This window comes from Hippoglossus hippoglossus, chromosome 3 (genome assembly GCF_009819705.1).
Source record: "Hippoglossus hippoglossus isolate fHipHip1 chromosome 3, fHipHip1.pri, whole genome shotgun sequence".
Classification (NCBI taxonomy): domain Eukaryota; kingdom Metazoa; phylum Chordata; class Actinopteri; order Pleuronectiformes; family Pleuronectidae; genus Hippoglossus; species Hippoglossus hippoglossus.
Window position 1 is genome coordinate 17,556,076 of NC_047153.1, and position 23,788 is coordinate 17,579,863.

Genomic DNA, 23,788 nt, shown 5'->3' on the forward strand with positions numbered 1-23,788 from the left:
TAAGTGTGAGACAATAAAACTGGATTTGGTTTGTGATTAACAACTGAGTGCTTGTTTCCAAGGTGCTGGTTGAGCTTTAGATGAAACATAAGCTTTACAACCATTATGTGAGATAAAGGATAGATAAAACCTGGAGTTTCATGCTTCTGTTGGGCCACTGCTCACCAACCTGAACCCAAATTTCAGACACAGAAGTACACAAAGCTCAATCCATAATACTATGTGCCACATCAGGGCCATGAATAGGGATGGCATTATATTATATTGGATATCTAGAGGAGGAAACACGTCAGATGCCCAAAGACAACACCAGTTCACCTTTCATACAGTATCTTCTTGCCAACACTTATCTTTAGTACAGAACACTAAGCTAAATGTTAGATTTAGCTAATTAAAAACACTACAGTGTGTGTGAGCAGTGCAAATGATCCTTGTACTTTTTACTGCCCCTCATAAAATGGTCATAGATGAAATGACATTTTTAGTCAGTGAGAAACCAACACACTTCCTGGTTTTAATTTATGGCTTACATAAACTATGATAATCAGAACACACACACGCACACGCACACACACCCTTGAGGGGGCTGGCCCTTACTGTCTATGGGTGTTTCTTTCATAAACTGCTGATAACACACAAATAGATAAACAAAGGACAGATTGACTGACTCACAGATTGACGGGAGACTCGTAGTCACACGTACTTTCTATCCCAAAAATCAAATTTTTCTAATGAAATCCATTTGAAATCCATTTGTTCTCATGATTTGTGATTTCACCGCATTTAACTGTACTTTGGATGAAACTTCTTTCCCGTGGATAAACGTTTGCGCGGCGTTCAACTTCTTTGAAGCAATACAAGAACAGCAGAGGTGTTTTCGCTGAAGACTTGAGGATCTTATCAATAGAAGAATTCTCAAGATATCAAGGTATAGTATTTCTATTTTCTTTCTTCTTATTCATCTATTACAAGCATATTATACTAATTTACAAAAAGTCTTATTCGGGTTCTTGTTTTAATATGTTTCCTCTTTGACACAGACCCTATAGGTCACTGTAAAGCTGGAGAAGTGGAGTAGATAAGAAGATGGAAGAACTCAAATACAGAGGAAAGAAAAGAGAGGGAAGACACAGGTGAAAATGACTCTACTCTGCATGTTGCCTTTTTTAAAGTTCATTTTCAATTGAAGGCAATGACTCCGATCTTACAGGTTAAATAAAAGAGGACAATAAGTTGTATTTAAATACACAACATATTTGTGTAAGCGGAAGCCCACTGAGCCAAGCCTGGTCAAATATATTCAGAGAAAAAAAAAAATCAGTCGATCTGACACTTGTGTTTCAGGTAGCAGAAATTATTCTACGGCTACATTTATGTTTTGTGATCCTTGCCGTCTTTGTCGGGCTTTTTGGCAAACTTTGGTTTTGTGCTGTGGCAATATGATAGTTTGCTCCTAAAGTCTTATCTGTATAAATTTGTATCCAGATTAATACGGGAAGTAAGCTTGGCCGACAATGATTCACTGATGGAAAAACCCGTCAATGATCTGAATGTCTTTAGTTTATTATCTAGTTATCTAGGGTTTATTAACAGGGCTCCATTATTAACAGGGCGCCATCTAAATATATTGACATGCAGAGCGTGAATGCGTGGCCCCTGGAACACCATTTATCGCGGTATAAGCCGTCTTCTGCGATAAGTATATTGCGCACGTTGATATTGCGATGACGATACATTTTCAATATATCGTGCAGCCCTAGTAGTGAAACAGATTTAGAAACTAATACATTCAGAGCATTTTGCATTAAAATGAGGCAGCCGTTCCACATCCACACATTTATTCAACCCTTCATCACTATATATTCTTATCATGATGGATATTAGTCATAACATAAACATAATTCCCTGTGTGCTGCCATGCTTCTCTTTATTGCTGTGGCTGATGTCATCCCACAGATACTGACCACTGTTAAGGGAGTGTTCCTCCATTTCAAATTTTAAATACTTTTTGAATCACATTCTAAATATATATATAAATATACACAAAGCATTTTTTTTTGTTGCTTCACAATAGGACAGACAAGAAGCCAATAAAAAAAAAGGCAAAAATACAATAAAACAGCCCAGAAAAAAATCAATGAAGGCTTTCTGCTATAAGTTTGTTTGGTAACTTTATCAGTGTCTGTTTAGATTTTTAAAAAAAGAAATCGTATAAAATCAGGAGTGGCTTTATAGCCTCTAAACGCCCTGATAAAACTGTTTATTATTCTGACATATATACGGCCAAAGAAAACTATTTATTATTCTTACATTTATTATTATTATTCTTAGTTGTAACTATGATGAGTGGGTGAATATATGTGTGTGTTGTGTTCTTATAGAATAGTGTGATTGAAAATGAAACACTGACTCTCTTCCAGCCTTTTAAAACCTGTGAATTAGCTGAAAGTTCTTTAACAATATGTCTTAGGTCTTCTAAAATCAACAGCTCTTCCTCTTAAACGATGTAATGACTGAGTAGATGCATCACTGAAGGAAAGTTCACACGCACGCGTTCTCATTTCACAAAACAACAGCAGCAAAGTCAAAGATCAGGCAAAGTGTTATCAACTCGAGGAGGAGAACCCTCACCCTGTAATTATTCTGCACTTTAGTCACATTAATCAGCCAGCAGCAGGGGGGGGGGGACAGAGGCTGATAGATACAGTTCACAGGGTATAATCAGACCTGCTCAGTTTAGTCAGTGTGACTGTGGTTGTCTTGGGTTAAAATCCTGGGACCCAATCACATGTCATTCAACTGTCCCCTCGTGCTAATCCCAACTATAAAGACCTTCATTGGGTCTTGTCAAACTACTTGTTACAGACTAATGCACCATGTGGGTTAAGACTTCCCCACATATCATCCCTTAATGCACTGCAATCACTCTCATCCATATTATCTAATAAAGAAAACAGTTTTTGACATTTTGACCTCCGCTTTTTGGGAAGTAAAGTGGCACATTCCGCAAACTGCAGAGCACAAGGTTCTTACAGAGGTGCAAACTAAATCCCAACATCAAAAATATGTTTTTTAAATGTAAGGCGGCAGTCTATAACTCAACGGTTCTCAATAGCAGAATTTGATAAAAGCAAAAGTGACTCAATCTACAGATATGTGTGTGCAATGTGAATCTGGATACAGGGATACATGGGATCCATTCCAGCTGAACCCAATCGGAGCTGAGAAGGAATCGAAGAGAAGATGTTTTCAGCTGGCCCAGTACCTGGTGGCTGTTATTGTGGGGTTAGCCGTCTTGACAAGTGCTGTTGTCTCAAAGGTACGATTATCTTCCTGTCTATATACCAGCATGGGTGTCAATACGATAACTTCCACTTCTCTGTGGTGTTGGAGCAAAGGACAATCCCCTGCACGAAAACTAAGTTTCTAATGTCAGAAGCCTGAAGCATTTTGAATTTTTTAATTAGATTTTTTTAAACTTTACCGAAACCACCAAAACCACTTTTTAATCATCTTTGATAAAAGTCAGGGTGCAGCCCTTTCCCTGACAAATAGAAAAACTTATATATACCTTCATCGCCATTAGGTTCAATTATTATACGTTTTTTTGTTTCGGGCGCACCCATGATAGCTTTTCCTATTATTAAAAGTTTGTGTGTATCCATCTGTAATTGAATGTATTTTATATATACATATAACACATTTATTTTTCATGTCAGTGTTTCCCATTGATTATGTAGACTGTGGCAGCCCGAATCTGGAGAATTAATTAAATGGGAAATGGGAAAGAGAGAGATGGGAAAATGTATTAAATTTGTTCATCAAACAGTATTGCTGGTTCTAGGTTTTCTCTGATGAGGCTGGAGTTGTGGAGTGTGTAAATGATGATTCATGGTGGTTTTGGCTTTTAAGAGCGTTAAAGAGCATTAAATCATTATAATAATTAGAATAACAGGATTATTGCCAACTACAAGTTGTGACTTGAACTCCCATTAAGTGTTACTGGGGTTGACATTTTGCATTTTGGCAGATTCGAAATGGTTGTTGTTAAAAAAAAAAAATTTTGCAGTTCAACAAATCATTAAAATAAAAGCTGCTGTGAATGTATATGAAGTGTTTAATGTTAAATGACACAGCTATAGACAGTCAAAAACAGCAAAAACATGCCTAAATATATATATATATTTATTTTGCATTTTAAATTCGGGAAATTTGGTGCAGTGATTGAATATCAAATGCTTTTTCCATCAGGGCTTTTATAGTTTAGAAAAACAAGCCTCTTATCTGTCTGTGCCCGCCTACTCACAGTGCCATGAACAATATTGCTGCTATTTATGATAGGGCAAGGCTTACACTTGATCCCTTTGTACCCAAATCTCTCTCTCCTGTGTTTTATCTCTTTCTGTCTCTGTGTGCATTTCTGTCTTCCACTTTGCAGATGCTATCTTCATTTTCTCTATCAATCTTTACCTCTGCAATACGTGCACGTGACGACATCGTCCACCTCTGTGCTTCTGTCTCCATTTCCTCTCAGTTTTTAATATACCTCCTTCAGCCTTGTCTCTCAGTCTATTTCTTCGTGACGAATCACTGGGCTGTAGGGAATCACAATAACAACAAATTCCCTAAACATTATGGAATCAGAAAAACTTGTTTTATTTCTCAAAGTGATGAGCTTTCGTAATGGGTGTGGTTAAAGTTATGAGGTGTCCTTAAAGGCACCGTGAAATGCAATAATACATTGGTGAGAAGTCAGAGAGGGCCAGCTGTCGTTTTAGTTTTCAATGCTGCTAGCTACCATCAACTTGTGTGCCTTTCAGCGATATTGGCAACTGTCAGACACTAACTATGACAATTTCCACCATAGCTTAGTAGTTCCATTGTCTTATATCATAGTCTTCCTAATATTTACAGTACATACAAGATCGGCTACACGCAGGACTTTACTACAACAAATGATGATAAAGTCAAAAGAAGAGGATCTTTTAAAGTCTCTCGAAAATAGTTACCCAAAGAAAGAGAGACACATATAATAATATAACACAATGAGATCACACCGCAAACGTCATCAGTCACAATAAGTCATCTGCCTCATACTCTGTGGTTAACATACTTGAGTTGTCTGTCCAATCAGGGCTCTCTCCTGGTGTTGTCCACCATGTCGTGTCCGACCTCCTTGCGCAGCCCAAAGGAAAAACAGTTCTACATGCTGATGCTGGTTTTCTGCTTGGTCTTCCCCAACTTCCTGATGTTGTTCAAGTCCCTGTGGAAATGTGCCTTCAAGAGCTTCATACAGCCCAACATGAAGACGCTGTTCTTTGTACGTGTTTATGAGTCGTGCTTTTAGCATGTCAAATGTTTTGCATGTAATAATAACAAATGTATTATACATCCCTTTGTCTGATTAGATTGTTTACGAAGGACACTCTTCAAGTTTTGATCAACCAAACAGTGATTCAACATTAAAAAAAACAACTTTAAAATTTTGTTTAAGAGGATTTTTTATATAAGTATTTTAAATATTACAAGCTTATTTGCACTTATCAGATCTTAACCACAGTATGTCAGTGTGGCATATTCAGTTACTGTATGTGTTCCTTTTGGTTTCCATCAGTGCCGCTATCAATACATTCAGCAAATCCACATAAGAGGAAAGAAATTTACAGATTTTCTGACATGAAATGTAATTGTCTTTGCCACAGCAGTCTTATTTTGAACATTTGGATTTTATTTCATTGACGATAACAAACCAGTTTTCAACCACCTGTCGCCCAATCAAATAGCGAGTGTGTGGAAATTATGTCATTTTTGTGTCTTTTCCAGGTTTGTGCTATCGAGTGTCTGGTGTCTCTGGGCACTTCGGTCCTGGTGCTCGTTGTCATGCCTCAGTTTGACGTGCTGACTAATCTCTTCATCAGTGGAGGAGTCTGCATTGTGTCGGCCATTCTGCAGATTGTTTTCAGACTACAAAGGAAAACATGGAAAATTGTCTTCCCTCTATGTTCCCTCATTCTCACTCTTGCAGGTAACTATCTCTTTTTCTCTCCCCGTCTGTTTTTGTTTGTTTGTTTGTTTTTCGAAAAAAAGTTATACTAGCAACAAATTAATTGTGTGGCCAATGACACCGGGGTAATCACAGCCTGATTTCTGGAGAGAATAGAGAAAACATTTAAGCCACTATGACGTGACTGTCGCTATAAAAAGCGCACAAACAGCGACATAAGAGTCATATTCACAGTCTTGTCGGTCTTGTTTCTGCAATTAGCACGGTAACAGAGATGTTGTCGCCCCGGCTAAATGTTACGTTTCAAGTGACTTTTTCTGTATTCGACAGGTCTTAAGTGTTTTCCTAAGATTAACAACGTCCCAACAGTGCTTTTACATTGTTAAAAAGCATTTTCTCAGTATGTTAACTTCCACAATGTCCTTTAATTTGAAAACCAGCCTTCGTGAAGTTTCTTTTAAAACTTATTTGCTATTTGCAAGTGTTTTAGTTGTATTTGAACACATTTTCTAGGAGGATACATGAGCAGTGTAATGCCGTATCCAGTCAGCAGCTGAAACATGAAACCACTGGTCTGACAACTACGTCAATCATGCATTTTCTTTTAATACACACAGTAGCTTGCATGAGGAAAACAGGTACAATGTAAACTAACTTGTTTACTTATTAACTAACAGGTTACTGTCTCCTGGGAGTTGACTTCTATGTGCGTGTGTCATCATACGTGGATAGACAGAGCCCCAACTGCTTTATCTATGTTGGACTTGGAATTTTCTCTTCACTCCTCATCTCCCTCTGCTGGTGGGAAAATCCACTGCAAGCTACTAACCGAATGCAGGTATAATGCTTTTCTATTGTTCGGTCTTCACTGCTAAGACACTACTTTTTAAAATGAGCCACCTGACTTGAACTAACCCTGTTCACCTATCTTGTAGATCCCCCCCCCCCCCCCCCCCCCCCCCCCCCCGACCCTTAGCCTTTAACTGTTTCTACTCCGTAATATTTTGTAATCTCTAAACAGGCAAGCTGCGTCTTCCCCTAGAGCCGGTAGATAGTGATCTGTTTGGACCTGTATATTTGTCATGCACATAAATAATGACTTGACATGATCAGTGAGACTCTTCCCTCCATTTCCCTGCAGGAAAAACTGTCAGAACTGGACGGGTTCAGGGACTTTGTGTTTGTCATCAGCAGTATTCTGAGGATAATCGTGATAGGTAAATTATCTGTCATCGATGTTTGCAGCCACACGTAATACTCAAAGAGCCAATGCATGCATAATTATGCTCTTAAAATCTACTTTCACTTACTTTTTTGGTTTGCCATGCTTAGACTGTAAAACATGTCATTTCAAACATTAACAGTGGAGAGCAAACAGATGTGTGTGATGTCAGGGGTGCAGATGGATTCCAAGGGATATTCTCCTGCTGTGATGAAGTCTTTAATTGTTGCTACGCTTTCTGTTCAATACAGTAGAACTGCCGCAATTCCACTGTTGACAACAAACCAATTTCCACACACTTTGTTTAATGTTTGTTATTGTGTTGTAGGAGGAGTATACCTGATTTACTATGTGCTTATCGATAAGTCTATCGTCTGGGCTGACTTTAACATGCAGAATGATGACTGGCTGTTACTGCAAACAGGACTGGGGCTGTTATTCGTACAGGTAGGTTGGAGGAGGTAATGCAAACCGACATTGTTAGAGACAGACAGATATGGTGTCTAGCACCGAGTACAGTTGGTTTGTATTGTCCGCTGTTCCTCTGTTGTCCTTTGGGGATATTAACTAAGAATTCTTTGACAGGTCAAATTGCATTTTTTAAGTAATTCATTTTATTAAGTTTGCCTGACCAACATTTTGCGACATGAGACTGAATAACTCAGACAGTTTTCATACAGTCACTGATTCCTGAGCTGCCATCTTCACTGACATTCCCGTTCTCTGGTCTCAGGCGTTCTGCTCGGCAGCCTGCCACTGGTTCGGGGTGGTGGCCTGTAAGATTCATGCAGTCAGGATGAGCTTTGCGTTGCCAGTATGTTGCGCTGGGCCTGCAACCCTACTGTTGGGATTGATACTTTTCATAACCGAGGTAGATAAATTGAAGGGCGCCCAACATGGGAGTATCCAAGGTAAGTTTATTTACATACATCAAGTCATGGGGAACTGTGTGAAATGTTTGACTTCAAGTTACTCGTGTCTCCATACCTTCGAGGGCACATCTGTACCAGGAAGCTGTGTCAAGAGTAAACATAATTTCGCTAACAACCAGAACAACATTTCATTGTTTCTACTGCAGAGTTTTGTGAAAGCTTGGTCCACCTGAGTCAAACGAACACAACCCCTGTGGTCATACTCGAGATTACCAGGAGCATCTGTCGTACTTCACTTAACAGGTACATGTGAGCTAGTGACTGAGCCTGTGAACGAATCAGTGACTCAGTGTGTGTGTGTGTGTGTGTGTGTGTGTGTGTGTGTGTGTGTGTGTGTGTGTGTAGTTTTCATGGTTTGTAAATGTGCTTAATCTGAGTTCATGTGCTATTTGACAGCTATTACCTGCAATGGCCCTTTTCAATGCTGGCACTGGAGGGAGTGTGTATGTGGTCAGGCTTTGTCACATGTACCTACTACGTGTGGAAGATCAAGGTACCAGTACAACATATACAAACATACACACACAGTCGTGTCTTTAACTTCAGAGGACATTGCATTGACTTACATTTCTTTCTTTCTTCAACCTTCACCACAACTACAAATTGCCTTACCCTATCCAAACCATAACACATGTCTCCACCTTAAAGTCACATGGTTACTTGGCTTTGTATCCCTGTAAGGAAAACAAGTTCTCATAATGTGACTGTATGAACAGATCAGATCCCCACAACTTGAGTAATACCATCACTCGGAGATTTCCAGCCACAAGCCAATAAAATAGATTTCAAACTGTTTGCAGCAAACACAGATGGACAGTAACAGTTGAGTGGAAAGACTTGCTGCTGTTGAGGTTTTATTAATGTTTTTAAATGACTTAAACCTAAATGCTCCTATGGTTTTCTGTGGTTTACAGGTGCAGCGTATCGAGAGAACCTCTCAGCTCTTTGTTCGTCGCCTCTATGAATCTGCTTTCATTGACCTGTCTCTGCTACTCAACACCAAGATGAAGGTGCCACGAGCCCGAAACCAGGAGAGGTGGGAGGAAGTACATTGTTTGCAGATTGCATTATATTATATACCAAGTGCATGTGTGGTATCTGTATGAAATAACGTTCACAGTCTCCATAACAGATCAACATTTGTTTTCTGGACTGCTGAACGACGTGTGTTCACGACATTAAATGTTTTCAACCTCTCCTCTGCTCTACAGCCATGATGATATTCAGGAATGCGTGATCTATCTTTGTGCCACCATGTGGCATGAGACCTACGATGAAATGCTCAAGATTCTCACCTCCATGTTCAGGTTTGGGACACGGCCACCTTGATGCACCAGCCTAACATACACAACATGGGCTTCATTTCTTTTTCATGTCGCTTTAGAGAGCAACTCAACATCTTAACGTCTCGTTGTCACTGACCTCCACTGTTTAATTTGTCACCGTGCTGCAGTGACACAAAGGTAGACTCAAGGGTGTGTCCATGTAATGCAGCCTTATTGTTGGGTGTGAATGCAGACAACAGGGTTCACCTCTGGTCAGCAGTGCAAGATATGGGATACTTTTAAGAAGCAAGGCAGTGAAACATAGGGTTTCAGCCTATTGTTATGTTGCTTTCTAAAATGTTAATCCTGAATTAAATGTGTCTATGACTTAAGATATTACAGAAATTAAAAGGCTAAATATGTCTGCTGGAATTGTATTAATAGTATTCTTACTTTGACAGTTTGTACAAAAGAAGAAAATAAACTAAGCTAATAGGCTTCCGTTACTGCAATTTGTTGTTTCAGGTTGGACCGCTATCGAGGCGATCCAAAGGAGGAGCATAAGGACTGTTTTGACTTTGAGTGTCACATTTATGTGGACGATGCCTTCATGACTGACGAGGACACGAAGAAGAGGCTGGTTAATACTTATGTTGATGACTTGATCGATGTTGTCATAGAGGTTTATAGGTGAGATTATGCATCTGTCTACTGTTTATCTATACATGTAAACATTTATCTGTACAACCACACATCTTTGTCTCTAACCAACCATTTATCCATCCAACAACTCAGGGTGTTTACCAACAAAGAGCCAGACGACGTGTCGATCTTTGAGACTCCCTACGGAGGCAGGCTGATGTTTGTTATGCCTGAAGGCAACATGCTTTATGTTCACCTAAAAGACAAAGGTCTGATCAGGAACAAGAAGAGATGGTCCCAGGTATGGAGCGCTCATGGTGGTTGTGTGTGTCTGTACATGTATCTGGATATGTGCATGTAAATCATAAAGTTGGCTTTACGACTGAAAAGAGACGGACAGATAATATTGCTATTGTACCAAATACACCAATATGTTAATTGAACATCTCTTTATGGATATCACTGTCCTATATTATCTATATCTGTAGAAATGTGTTTAGTTATAATTGAAGATATGCTTAATAATAATAATGTGGATACAATCACATTGTTGTTCTAGTTTTTATGATGGTTCCTTTAAAGAAGTCAACTCTGTTCCTCTGAAACAAACAGACTTATTTAACCATGTCCTTAACAGCTGGTCTTGGATTTTCACATTATATTAATGTCTATGACTTTCAGATCATGTATATGTATTATCTACTCGGGTGGAAGGGTTACATTGTCAAGAACCCCCAGAAGATCCCAGTAAGACTTTTTGCATTTGTTTAAAAAGTGGAAATTATGATACACGTTGACAACGTGTATTTAAAACATTAATCTGTGTCATTCTTTTCACAGCGTCAGAATAACCCATGCAGAGCCAGTCTGATCTCTTTAGATGGTGAAAGTTTCCTGTTGCCTCAGTATGACAACGACTACAAGAGGAAATTAATCTCAGATGAAAACACTTATATCCTGGCTCTAGACGGAGACACTGACTTCCAACCCAAAGCTGTGATTCTGCTTATAGACAGGTCAGTAACAGACAAACCCACTAAATAACTTCTACCATCATGGTTCAGGACAAAAATCTCATCATTTAGCAACTTGAGTCATCGATAAACATGCAGTCAGTGTTTCAGTTATTAAATCATTTTCAAAATTAGTAATAATTCTTTTTTTATTGATAGGTTGAGAATGTATGAAAATGTTGGTGCAGCATGTGGTAGAATCCATCCTACCGGCATGGGTAAGTAGTCTTTTTACTTTAAAATGTTCCTTATCGTTTATTTGATGGCTTTATTTTTGTACTGGCACCTTAGGCTGATACGGAGTAACAACACCGCAGGACAAAGGAACCCATCTAGTAATAGGACATGTAATCCAGCCACAGGGGATGAACAACACAAAGTCATGCCCTGAATATCGAGAAGCACCATGTGTCTTATCTATACCTTCATTCTTATTTTTGAAGCAGTGATCAAAATGTAGCTATTACACTGGCAATGCCAGGTGCTCTCTGGGTTCACTTAGCATTCTCCTCAAGGTCTAAACATAAGTCAGAGGGTTTTATATAGCTAATCTTTTTTAATATATTACCAAAAATATGTGCACTTTAGTTACGCCTTGTGTCATAAGGATGTGTATTCCAGTAAACAGACTAACGGCAATGAAAACATAACCTCCTTGAAGGTAAAAGGTGGAAGGGGGGCTGGTTCAATGTCCGATAATAAGAAATGGACTGGTACAATCCAGCAAACACCCAACGTGTCTCGGATAAGACTTCAGCTTGAAATAACTGAACATTGTCTCCAATTCTCTTATCCTCTGCCCTCCGTTTTTTTTCTTCCATGTTCCTGTTCACCTCATCTCCATGTCTCTCTCTGCTCGCCCCCTCGTCGGCCCACCATCCCAGGTCCCATGGTGTGGTACCAGAAGTTTGAGTATGCCGTGGGCCACTGGCTCCAGAAGACAGCAGAGCATGTGTTTGGCTGTGTGCTGTGCAGTCCGGGATGCTTTAGTCTGTTTAGAGGGTCGGCTTTGATGGACGACAATGTCTTAAAGAGATACACAACAACTGCAACGAGAGCTGCAGAATATGTGCAATATGACCAAGGTTGGCTCACAGACACACACGTGCACATGACAATTTTTAACATCTCCTAGTTTTGTCTCGTTACCTTTTTTTGTGTGTTCATGTCCATATAACACATCTCTGTTGTGTCCTGTTTGCACATGAATACTTTTGTAGGGGAGGATCGTTGGCTGTGTACTCTGTTACTGCAGCAGGGATGGCGCGTCGAATACAATGCTGCATCAGATGCATACACCAACTCACCGCAGGAGTTCAAGGAGTTTTACAACCAGAGGAGACGATGGGGACCATCAACACTGGCTAATACACTGGACCTTCTGCACAGGTCATTAAATAACTGTTTCATTCCATGGCCAGTCACTTTCAAAACATTACGTTCAAATTGGACAAATTTCTAGGGTTTCAGACTCATATGTACAAACTTCACCTCCCCAATCAGCTGTTTACTCGTATATTGTGACGTGTTGTATTCATAAGCACTCTTTTGTGGTTGGGACTTCAATTATAGTGGTGGAGAGACAGTGAAGAAGAACTCATCAATCTCCAGGCTTTACATTTTCTACCAGATGTTTTCAGTTGGTTCCTCGATCCTTGGCCCAGCATCAGTGACTCTCATGATAGCAGGTAGGTTAAAGTGTAATACTCCTTAGCCCTTCCTTATTGCTGATCATTCAATGACTGCAGCAGGGTTAACGGCTCTTATCTCCGGTTGATGACGTACGTCACACTTTTTATGAGTCCGGGAACTTCAGCAAAACATTTTCCCAGAAACTCCACAGGACCAGGATTCACAACACTGCCTGATACAGATAACAGTTGTTTTGAAAATTAACTTCTTCCCTATGCAGTTATTGTGTTTTTTTTTCATTTTAAAAATATCTAAAATATACTGTAAAACAACTGACACAATTTGTTTTAAAGGACTTCACTAATTTTACCTCATCATGAACCCATTCGAACACGTGAGACGCCTAAATCTCTGTTGCACTGTGCGATAACATTTTATGACACTGCATGTCAAATATCTAGGTCTCACATTGGTCGTAAAATACTGGTCACACCTTTATATCTGTACAGTATCAGTTTTGAGTTGTGTCAGAGGGTGCAATAAATTCCTGCTGAATCACAGTTCAACACAGTATGTGGACTGTGGCAGCAGATGCATTATGGGATTTTGGTCATCAATATGTCCACATGAATGCAAACTATTATTAGAAACCCAATTGTACTTAACTTCCGCAATGTAAACCCAAAGCGCTCCAGGTTTGCTTCGTGTTTAGCCATTGTATTGAAGTGAACCTGAACTGTGAAGCATCTATGCAGTGACGGAACACAGTGTGAAAGCAGTGTCCCACCGCTGCTACAGCAGACATTATAGGTCCGGTCGCCTTTTACCGCGTCAACGTCTCGAGGGTCCTTCCTCCTCAATCCCCCGCTGACCCGTTCTCATAAACTCAAGAGTGAATCAAACAAACACAAAGTAAACTTCAAATACTGTACGTGTGTCCCTGAGGTGGTCTGAGAATTGGAATGTTCACATACGCGCAAAAAATGCTGACTCATCGCTCGGAGTTTGTTTGGTGGGCTGAAAGGGACCAAGTTGGAAAACGTCCTAAGATCCAAGATTCAACGACCAAAGTTTTCTTCATGCTTCTCTCACAATGGTCATCGTTTATCTGAAACATCAGAAAACTGTATGTACTGTAAAGTGTAAAAGGTGCTATAAGCAGGTTAAATGAATACAACAGCATATTGGGAGGCTGCAACATGTTTTCATAATATATCCATTGACTTGACTGAATCAAGACAGACTTTGTAATTACCTCATGTCACTTTACTAGGACTTGAAACGCATAACATTCCTCCCCTGCAGATCACTGGTTTAGTTTCCACCTAAATAACTTCACTGTCCATCTTCCTGCATCTGTTTCTCCGTTTGACCGTCTCTGCGTGTCTCTCCGTTTCTGACAGGTGCCTTCCAGTTTGTCTTCAAAATCACAGGAACGCTTTCCATCGTCATCGCCAGCCTTCCCCCCGTGTTCTACATCATCGTCTGTTTTGTAGCCAAGCCTAATAATCAAATAACCATAGCTGCCATTATGAGTGTGTTGTATGCGTTCCTCATGACCGCATCCCTCTTCTCCATCATCGGTGGGTAAAAAATTTAAATAAATAAAAAACTTGGTGATTTCATGTTACTGACATTTTTATAAAAATATTTGAATGCATGTATGTTAAACCCTCAATTGCAAAAAATAAACAACATTTTCACTTTTTAGGTGACATGGTGATTCAGGGCACCTTCCTGACCCCTACTGGTGTGTTTTTGGTTTCTATGACAATCATGTACTTGGTGACAGCCTTACTACACCCAGAGGAGTTTGGTATGATTCTATTTTATAATTCTAAATATTATCAGTTAAATGTTTGATGTTACCAATATGTTACTTATGTTTTTTTTTTCTCCCACAGTGATGATTGTCTATGGTTTGATGTACTTCATCTGTATTCCAAGTGGATATCTCCTACTGACCATCTACTCACTGGTTAACATGCACATTGTGACCTGGGGCACAAGAGAATCCACTAAGTAATGCACTGATAATTATTAGAATGGTGCTTCCGGCTGAAAACGATCATTTTCATAATTGGGTTGTCTTTTAATTGTACTTTATTTTAATTTATGACACACACATATATATAGATAGATAGATAGATAGATAGATAGATAGATAGATAGATAGATAGATAGATAGATAGATAGATAGATAGATAGATAGATAGATAGATAGATAAAGAGGAAGTAAATGCCCCAATGCAGGAATATTAACAAATCTATTCATCTAATTAACATTAATTTAAACTGAATTTTACTATGGGTTTTAGGGTCAACATGAACACACTTTGTATGTTTGTAATCCATGATTGTTTATTAAATTATCCACATGCAAATATTTGATAGAGAAATCATGAAATTGAGCAACCTCTAATTGTACGTCACATATAAGCTAGTAGACAGTAATATGAAAGAACATATACATATTAATAAAAACAAGGAAATGTGAGCTCTTACTGTCAGAAACACAATTAACCTGAGATCTGTGCAATCAATTATATATTAAAAAGTGCAAAGAATAAAATATGTCAAGTCCAGCAATTTAAATTAACGAAAATACACTAAACGCCACGAATAGCAGGCTTAGTTGTTATGATTGATGTGTATTGCAATGTAGACCTTTAGCTGACCAAATCCATCCATTCATCTATTAATTCATTTGTGCCACTTATCTAATTCAGGTTGAGGAAAAGTTATTGTTAACCAATAATTCACTTATCTATCAGATCTATAAGATGAGAAGAAGGATAAGGGAATTAATTTGTTTCCATTTCAATCTGCATGGACAATAATAATCCTCCGTGTGTGTCTGTATTTTAAAATGAGCTTCTTTTTCTTTATTACTTTGTTCCTTCTGTCTATAGGAAAGAAGGAGAAGTGAAGAAGAATACAAATGTTATGTGTGACAGAAACTGTACAATCTGCTGTTGGGACATGAAATGTCAGGTACTGTTACCAACCAGTCAAAGAATACTGTACAATGGAGGAATAGATGTCTGGATAAATGTATTTCATCCTGTTGCTTTGCAGATAACACAGGAAACCGAGAATCTGATGCTTCAACAAATCACTGGCCAGAGTGCACAGCATGCCCCAAACTCTTTGCTGACCAACCAGGAAACAACTCAACAGGCGACTGTAAACCTGGAGCTTCAAGTCAAACCTGACACCAACATGGAGGAAACCTTCGAAAGAGCTCAGGCATCTCCCACAGACAAACACAACAAGACAAACAGGGACAGAGACAATGACACTGATTACAGTAGCAGGTATTTCTTTCTTTTTTCTGTCTTTCTCCAAACCTCGCACGTCAATGAGCTGCTTGGTCAATCGGCCAAACTGTTAATCAATCATTTTGAGATCTAAGTTATCGTCTGTCCTCATAGAAGAACACAAAACAATATACTGGAATTATGAAATGTATATTCCCCCAAATCCACAAAAAGTGTCTGTGTGCATGTGCGCAGTGATGACAGCACTGAAAAAAAGAGCCTGTCAATGAGTGCAATCGATGACGATGATGATTTCTCACTGACTGGTGTCCCAGAAGAAACAGAGGAGCTCCATGTTAGTGGTGAGAAGCCCATTTAAATTGTATGTGTTCATAATACCAATACTACTAATTATTGCAATTCAATATGAGAAGCACATAGCATAATGTGTGTGTGTGTGTGTGTGTGTGTGTGTGTGTGTGTGTGTGTGTGTGTGTGTGTGTGTGTGTGTGTGTGTGTGTGTGTGTGTGTGTGTGTGTTAGACTGGGTGAAGCCAGTGAAAGAAGAGTTCTTGAAGAAGCTGACTTACGCTAACATGAGAAGGAATCTACAAGCACAAATACGGTAAATACATTTTTTTTTGTATAGCAACAGGCCCAAAAGTGTCAGTGTTTGTGTAAAAGTTATTCATTATTATGTTGTGTCTTAAATTGGTCTCAAATCACTGTTGTATCAGGTAAAACTATAAATGCATTTGCTCTTGCCATCTTCTCCTCAGATACACACTTCGCAACAAAAATCAGGACGACTTGTGCGAGGAGTTGGTCTTGATGTTGACCGATACTCTCAATGGAGAGCTCAGTGATGTAGGGCCTGAAGATGTTCTGACAAAAAGCCAGCTGGAGGAGTTACAATATGCACTAACAGAGCGGGTGACGACAACTGATTTGATCATCATACAAAAACAATGTGTTGTTCCTAGAAATGCATAAATATGTATTCTAGAGAATTTGCCATTAATTGTATTGCACATTAGCGCCTCTATTTCAAAGGCTTTCAATTTAAATGCAAACCAAATTTAACACTTAACTGCAGAGGAGCAATGACTGAAATCACTGAGTGAGAGACTCTTATCTTTCAGGCTCGGCGTATCATTAAGACCAGTCAATTGAACAGACTGGAGAAGAGAGTGATGAGAGCCATTGAGAAAACACTCACCGCCCCGCAGGTGCAAAAACTAGATGAGGTAAGATACTGATTCAGCCCCTCGGTCTGTGAGACGCAAATACTGAACAGCAGCTAGCAGAGATGAGTCAGCGTCAGCTACAACACTGAATATCATTTTCTGTACAGATAAACAAAATAGCAATTTAAGCATTACCACGACAATACCTCACTTCTGACACGTCTGAGAGGTGTTCAGGTCTAAATACGGATAAATGTTCCGTTATTACTTTCAATGATTAAGATGTGAGGGTATAGTAATAAAAAAAGAGGAAGCAACCAACATGAAATATCAAGATTACTTTGTATTGCCTCAGGCAGATGAAAATTAATATTTGGAAAATGGAGCGATTAGGTTGATCAGTGAACCATTAAGTTCCTTCTTTCCACTTTTGCCTTAATTTAAATTAATCCTGCAATAAAATCCTGTGCATATGAATTTGTGTTTGTGTGTTTAGGGTGAGCAAGACTTCTGGAACAAACTACTCGAGCGCTACCTGAAGCCCATCGTTGACGTGAAAGCACATCAAGAGGAGGTGACCAGAGAGCTGAAGTCCCTGCGCAACAAGGTCAGACTTACTGTAACTGTACTGTGGTTACACAGTCATATTTACTGTACTGGTAGTAATGTCTATTACACCAAACTAATCTTTAGTGTTTTTTTTGTGCAATTTTATTACCTGGTGGTCAACATGCAGACACCAGTATCTGTTTTCAGTTATTATCACACGGTAATACTGGAACTGCTGACTGCTCCCGTTATGTTATTCAGGAAACATCCCCTGGCTGGGTTGTTAGGAATTTGACATTAGCAATGGCTCATGGGGAGTTTTAGACTTTGTCCATTTTGAGGGGACACAAACTTTTTTTACAATTTTTTCCAGCTACGATTACAGTCCATAAAAAATGTTGGTATTTCAGTATAGAGTTTCAAAAAAAATAGCATTGAATTCTCTTTCCTCCCTACAGGCCGTCTTCCTGTACTTCATCATCAACGTGCTGTGGGTGGTAGCTACCTTCTTCCTGCAGGCCATTGGAAATGATGTCATCAGCATCAAGATCCCTAAATACTATCCAAACGGAACTGAAGCTGACGATTTCCTCAAGGTTGGAGCAAACAGACAGAGTCCTAGATGCATGTGCTGCAGAGACAGAGATAGTTATCGGAGGACTCTGACATATTTTGGAATGTCCATCAGTGCTGCTGTAAATCCCACCAACAGTTATCACTCCTTGTGTTGACAGGTGGAGCCACTCAGTTTGATGTTCCTGTTGTCTTTTGCTGTTCTGCTCCTTATGCAGTTCATGGCTATGTTATATCACAGGTACGTGTACACAAGCACGCACACGCACACACACACACACACACACACACACACACACACACACACAGAGTCACTGATTCGTTCACAGGCTCAGTCACTAGCTCACATGTACCTGTTAAGTGAAGTACGACAGATGCTCCTGGTAACACTTTTTACAGCTACAAATTAACATATTCGATAAATATCGCTGTGCATACACTGACCTTGACTAGGAAGTTCACTCTCAGATACTGGAAGTTTGATTCAGTGGCCAAGAACAGTTTTCAAACTAGTTCTGAATATTCCCCCCCACCGAGAGTAGGGGAATTCTGATATAAATCCTTCCTTTATGGACAAATACGATATCCCTTGTTGTTTTCACATCTGTTGTGCAGCTTTTTCTTGTCTATATTTTCTACTTGACTTAACACTCGGTGCCTCTTTGTTTGCAGGGTCTACACTCTGATCCACGTAGTGTCCTATCGCAGCACAGAGAAAGACTACAAACAGAAGGATGATGTAAGTAGCAACACTCAAACAGACACACAGATATTCACATCAAACTGCAGGAAATTAGTTTTTTTTAACTAAAATACTCAAACATATCAGGTCCAAGATGTGTAGATGCTTGATTATCTTCATGCACTTTGCCGCACTGGCCCTACAACGTGACATTGTTAAAGAAGAGGAGTTAAATTCGTAATGGAGTTGTCATTTTGAAAACAGAAAGAGTAAAGGATAACCATACAAAAAAGTACTCCCAAAATTGCCTTGAGATATCAAATTCAAGAGGCTGGAAATCCCAGCAACCTGGACCGTTGAACACCAAAATCGTATCAGTTCATCCCCAAGTCCACGAAAGTGGATGATTGGACAGGAAGCCTGAAAACATGGCGCTTCCATTGCCAGCGACAGATGTAGCCATATAAAGGAAAAGGAGCACCATATAAAAGTTAAGTCACCCGGAGGGACCAGACCTCTCACGAAGTATTAGTAATTAGCTGGTTAGGGCTATGGCTTGTTAACAGACATTATTAGAGAGAACAAGTGATTCAAATTTCAAAGCTTTATAAATACTCCCACTCCTCAACCCTTCTCTCAACAATAAGAAGCTGCCTAGCACTATGATTATTCAAATAATTGATGCCCACAAAGCAGGGGGACGCTGTGAGAGGTGTTTTCAGGTCAAGAAGCATTAAGCTGAAGGTTTTTGCATGGCCCTCACAGTCTCCCGACCTAAACATCCTCAGCAATCAATGATGGATAGATAAATAGATTTCAGAAGAGTAGTTCATGCAAGACAGCCCAGAAATCTCAATCTCAGCTGCTACAAAAAGTCTTTGCAAGCTTCGATACTTGCCGACCACAGACAGCTTTTTTTCCTGTTTCTTGTTTTTCCTGTTCGAGATAGAAATAAGAAAGGGAAGCTTGCTTCAAATATCAAGACATGTAATCTTCAATTTAACGCCACTTTTATGCCACTGTATATAGACTGAAATGCAACGGTTCCCAAACAAAGCACAGGAAGAGTATTTTTGCTGAGGAAGGTTCCTAACTGAGTGAAATGATGCAGAAGTATCAAAATGGCAGCCATGATAAGAGCTAGACGAATTCTCTAAATAATAAGGAGGAAGGAGCTTCAGTGTTTCCTATCTTATCTCCTTTAGCATACGATATAATGTACCACCCTTTTTTATTATTATTGTAAGGAAAGGAGATAATGCCGTTCCACAATTCATTGTGGCAGCAACATTCAAAGCGCAACATTATAGTTTCACCAGGGCACAGACAGAGCAGAGCACCTATTTTGTGCTGGTGACACAATCCAGAACTCATACAGTCCTTACTTGTCTGAGTGTCTGAGCTCTGAATCCATACATATTGATTTCTTCTTCGTCAAGTCAACCCAGTTAGAGGGAATGTTGAAAAACAAGCATATTGAATTTCTTGTTCACATTATCATTATCATAACAAAATGTTGCAAACATGTTGTTTCACTAAATCCATCCCCTCATTATGGCATGCACGGAGAAAAAAAGATCTTGTTTCCATACCAGGATACTATATATATATATATATATATATACACATATATATATATATATATATATACACTTCTGCCTGGACGGCCTTTACTCAATTACTTGTTCTATTAATTAGTATTTCTATTGTTTTATTCCTAGGTTTTCTAAACGTTTTTGAACAGCTCTATCATCTTAAATTAACAAGAATTAACAAATTAGTAGATTCTGGAAGTGTGCCACTTGTAAAAACACATGAGCAACACCCACCAAGTAGTGAGAACTGGCTCCATGTGTACAAACGGTGGTCCTTAGCAAGGTAGTTATTAAAGCAAATGACTCACATGTATAACATAAACCATGCTGTATAATTTATAAACTTTATAGAGAGAAGGAAGGATGATAAAACTCCACCAGGTAACTAACAGATTTCTGCACAGGCTGGTTTAAAATGCTCAAAATGACAGGCTGCCAAACGAGGTCTTTGTACAACTCAAATGTCAAAACAAATGGAGGAGTGAGGCTGTTTGAGTCAGTTCCAGGCCCCAGCAGCCTCGGTGCACTGTCTGATATTGGATTAGCTTCAGCAAGCTTGACGATGATATTATACACACACACACACACACACACACACAGCTGATCTCAGGCATTACAAGCAATAAAAAGCCCATCACTGGCAGCAGTAAAGTCGTGTTTACAGCAGGTGATCTGCCAGAGGAGCCACAGAGGGAGGAGAGCGAGGGGAGCAGATGACTCACCTTTATTATTGGATGGAACACATCTGTCCTCCAAGGTGGCCGAGATGTTCAGATGTGATATCTCCACGTGGTTTATTCCCCCTGCGTGCTCCTTGTTTGGTTGTCAAAGTCTTGGCTGCCGTGTTGTCCGGCTTCCTCCTCTAGCGGGCTCAGAGTTCACACGTTTCATTGGAGGCTTCATACAAACTGCAGCTTCGTCACTTGAACCCGAGTACAGCCTGTTTACTAACTTTTCTACTAGCCAGCGTCCCCTGCGTCCGTTTCAGCTGCAATACCACCTGTCACCACACAACGCACCGTGAGCATGCATTGCAAACCAGGAGGCGCTGTTTCACGCATTATTTTAGTGAATAGATTATAATTTGGGTTATACATTTTAACAAGATAGATTAAAACAAACATAAGGAAAACACAGTTACAAGGTGTTTTACAGATTGAAAATAAAAACTTGAAGGCAAAAAACAGGAAACGGTTGAAAAGCAAACTATACGAAAGATCACGCGGCAAAAGAGCACGGATACAGAAATTGAAAAATGTCAGAAAATGAGAAAATAATTAAGGATATAATAAAACATTGTAAAATCATTAAAATAGACATTAGAACAAAACTAGGAGAAAGGCCTGGTCACCTCTGGTCCTCAGCCGGGACTGTTGGGTGACAAGCACGAACCTAAAATACACAAACAATAACGTAAAACAAATCAAAACTGACATAAAAGAATAAAACAAAACAAATTGTTATGGCAGATATTTGAGCATTACCGCTAAAAGTAATAGCTAGAATTGGGTCAAATCAGGGGATGGGACATGATAACAGTTTGCTTTAAGCTGTGATTTATTAAGGATGTGTAAATACACCCACATTGCATGTACCCTACAACCACACAGCATATATCCCTTTAAAATTATATTTGGTTTTTTGACATTAATAATTGCTTTTTCAAAAATTGTCAGTTTAGGTCTTCATTCTATGTACGGCAAAGTTTACATAAATGAATATTAAATGTAGTAAAGAGCCACATACAGCCACACAGAACTGCAGTGAACCTGTAGTGACCTACATGCGCTTTCTTCTCATTTTTGACCATGTCATCAAAGTCCAACTCCCAGACAATGTCATGTTTATTCATCGCTGCGTCATCTTCGGTCCTTAGCTATTTTTTTATTCTGGACAGTTGAGCGACACTTATTAAAATATAATATAAGTTTGGACATCACATGATTTAATCCCATCGGCTCTAGGGTCCAGGGCATGGACCGACTTTCCCCATGTGCTAATCCATCATTGTATATAAAACATGACCATCGATTGTTTTTGTGTTTCTTTCATCTAGGTGGAGGATGATGATGTCCTCATTATGGAGAACCACAGTGCAAATGGACTCGTCATTACCAGTGAAGACCTGAGTCACTGAAATCCTGAAATCCATAACCCACCTTCAACAAGTGAAGCCCATTAACCAGTGCACACTGTCTGGGGAGGCAAAATGGCACAGGGGAAAATGAGATCCAACAGAATGAATAAGTTTTACTTAGTAAATTCAAATGAGGATGTGAAGTTTACACAAACAGATCTAAAGTAGTAATGTTTTAAAGTTAAAGTGTTTTATTCAAATGTTTTTGCTTTTAATAATTGTATTTATTGTTCCTGAAGTATGTCTGAAAACATCAGGTCATTAATTAAATATACATATTGAAAATCACTAAATCTATGTTGTATGGGTTGCACATCTCATGAGGGTAGAAAAAAGGAAACAGGATCAGTTCTGCAGATTTCTAAAATGCTACATTTGCACATGAAATATTGTGAGAATTACTTCCGTCATTATATTGTCAAATTTCATGTATTTTATACTATAAATGCTTTCTAGTGCGAGTTATTGTTTTGCCTGTAATATTGATGGTGTTGGTGTAATTACACATAATAAAAAAAACTGAAAAATGCAGTTTCACCATTTAGAGATACTGGAAATATATTTTAGTTTTATTTAATTAGAATAAATGTGTGTATAATTTCTCTGTATGATAAAAAGGCATAAATGCAAATATTTGAAGGATTTTTATGTCTGAATTTGCAAAGATGTAATTTAAAAAGCTGCCTTAATTGAGTCATGGTCTGACTTATATTTATCTGCTCTTATTCAACTTTACAACCAATTCGCATACACTACATGGCACTACTACTATATGTCCTATGACTGGATACAAAACGGACTTCTCTAATGATCTTATTAAAATGGAATTATTTAATTCTACAATTAAAAAGGCAGTATAAAATATATAGGGTGTATGGGGTGGTAAGAGGTGAAAAACATCCATTTCCTGTACATAAAACACACCAGTGGGCATGGGGGCAAGTGGGATTTAGTGAGGTTTATAAAAGGAGGAACTGTGTCGTGTCACTTATCTATTCAAAGACCTTACAATTAATTATACTTCAGAATGTGTGTGCCATGCAGTACTTTCTTCTCAATATAGTGTAGAGGCAGTCCCATCTCACATTAACCATAT

General features: G+C 39.0%; 1 protein-coding gene across 1 annotated transcript; it reads left to right on the top strand.

Annotated features, from left to right (window-relative positions):
• Positions 1–1,086: 1,086 nt before the first annotated feature.
• On the top strand, positions 1,087–23,221 carry chs1 (chitin synthase 1). The gene is made up of 34 exons (XM_034577881.1): positions 1,087–1,133; positions 3,184–3,319; positions 5,135–5,320; positions 5,824–6,025; positions 6,682–6,842; positions 7,146–7,221; positions 7,555–7,673; positions 7,960–8,137; positions 8,305–8,401; positions 8,555–8,651; positions 9,073–9,194; positions 9,370–9,465; positions 9,949–10,113; positions 10,219–10,366; positions 10,747–10,812; positions 10,906–11,081; positions 11,238–11,296; positions 11,963–12,163; positions 12,299–12,467; positions 12,651–12,766; positions 14,114–14,293; positions 14,422–14,526; positions 14,615–14,732; positions 14,941–14,945; positions 15,631–16,027; positions 16,226–16,332; positions 16,513–16,594; positions 16,749–16,902; positions 17,112–17,216; positions 17,653–17,763; positions 18,164–18,301; positions 18,440–18,519; positions 18,951–19,017; positions 22,612–23,221. Exons 1-34 carry the CDS (start codon positions 1,087–1,089, stop codon positions 22,690–22,692), a joined length of 4,347 nt encoding a protein of 1,448 aa, XP_034433772.1. The 3' UTR covers positions 22,693–23,221.
• The last annotated feature ends 567 nt before the right edge of the window (positions 23,222–23,788 follow it).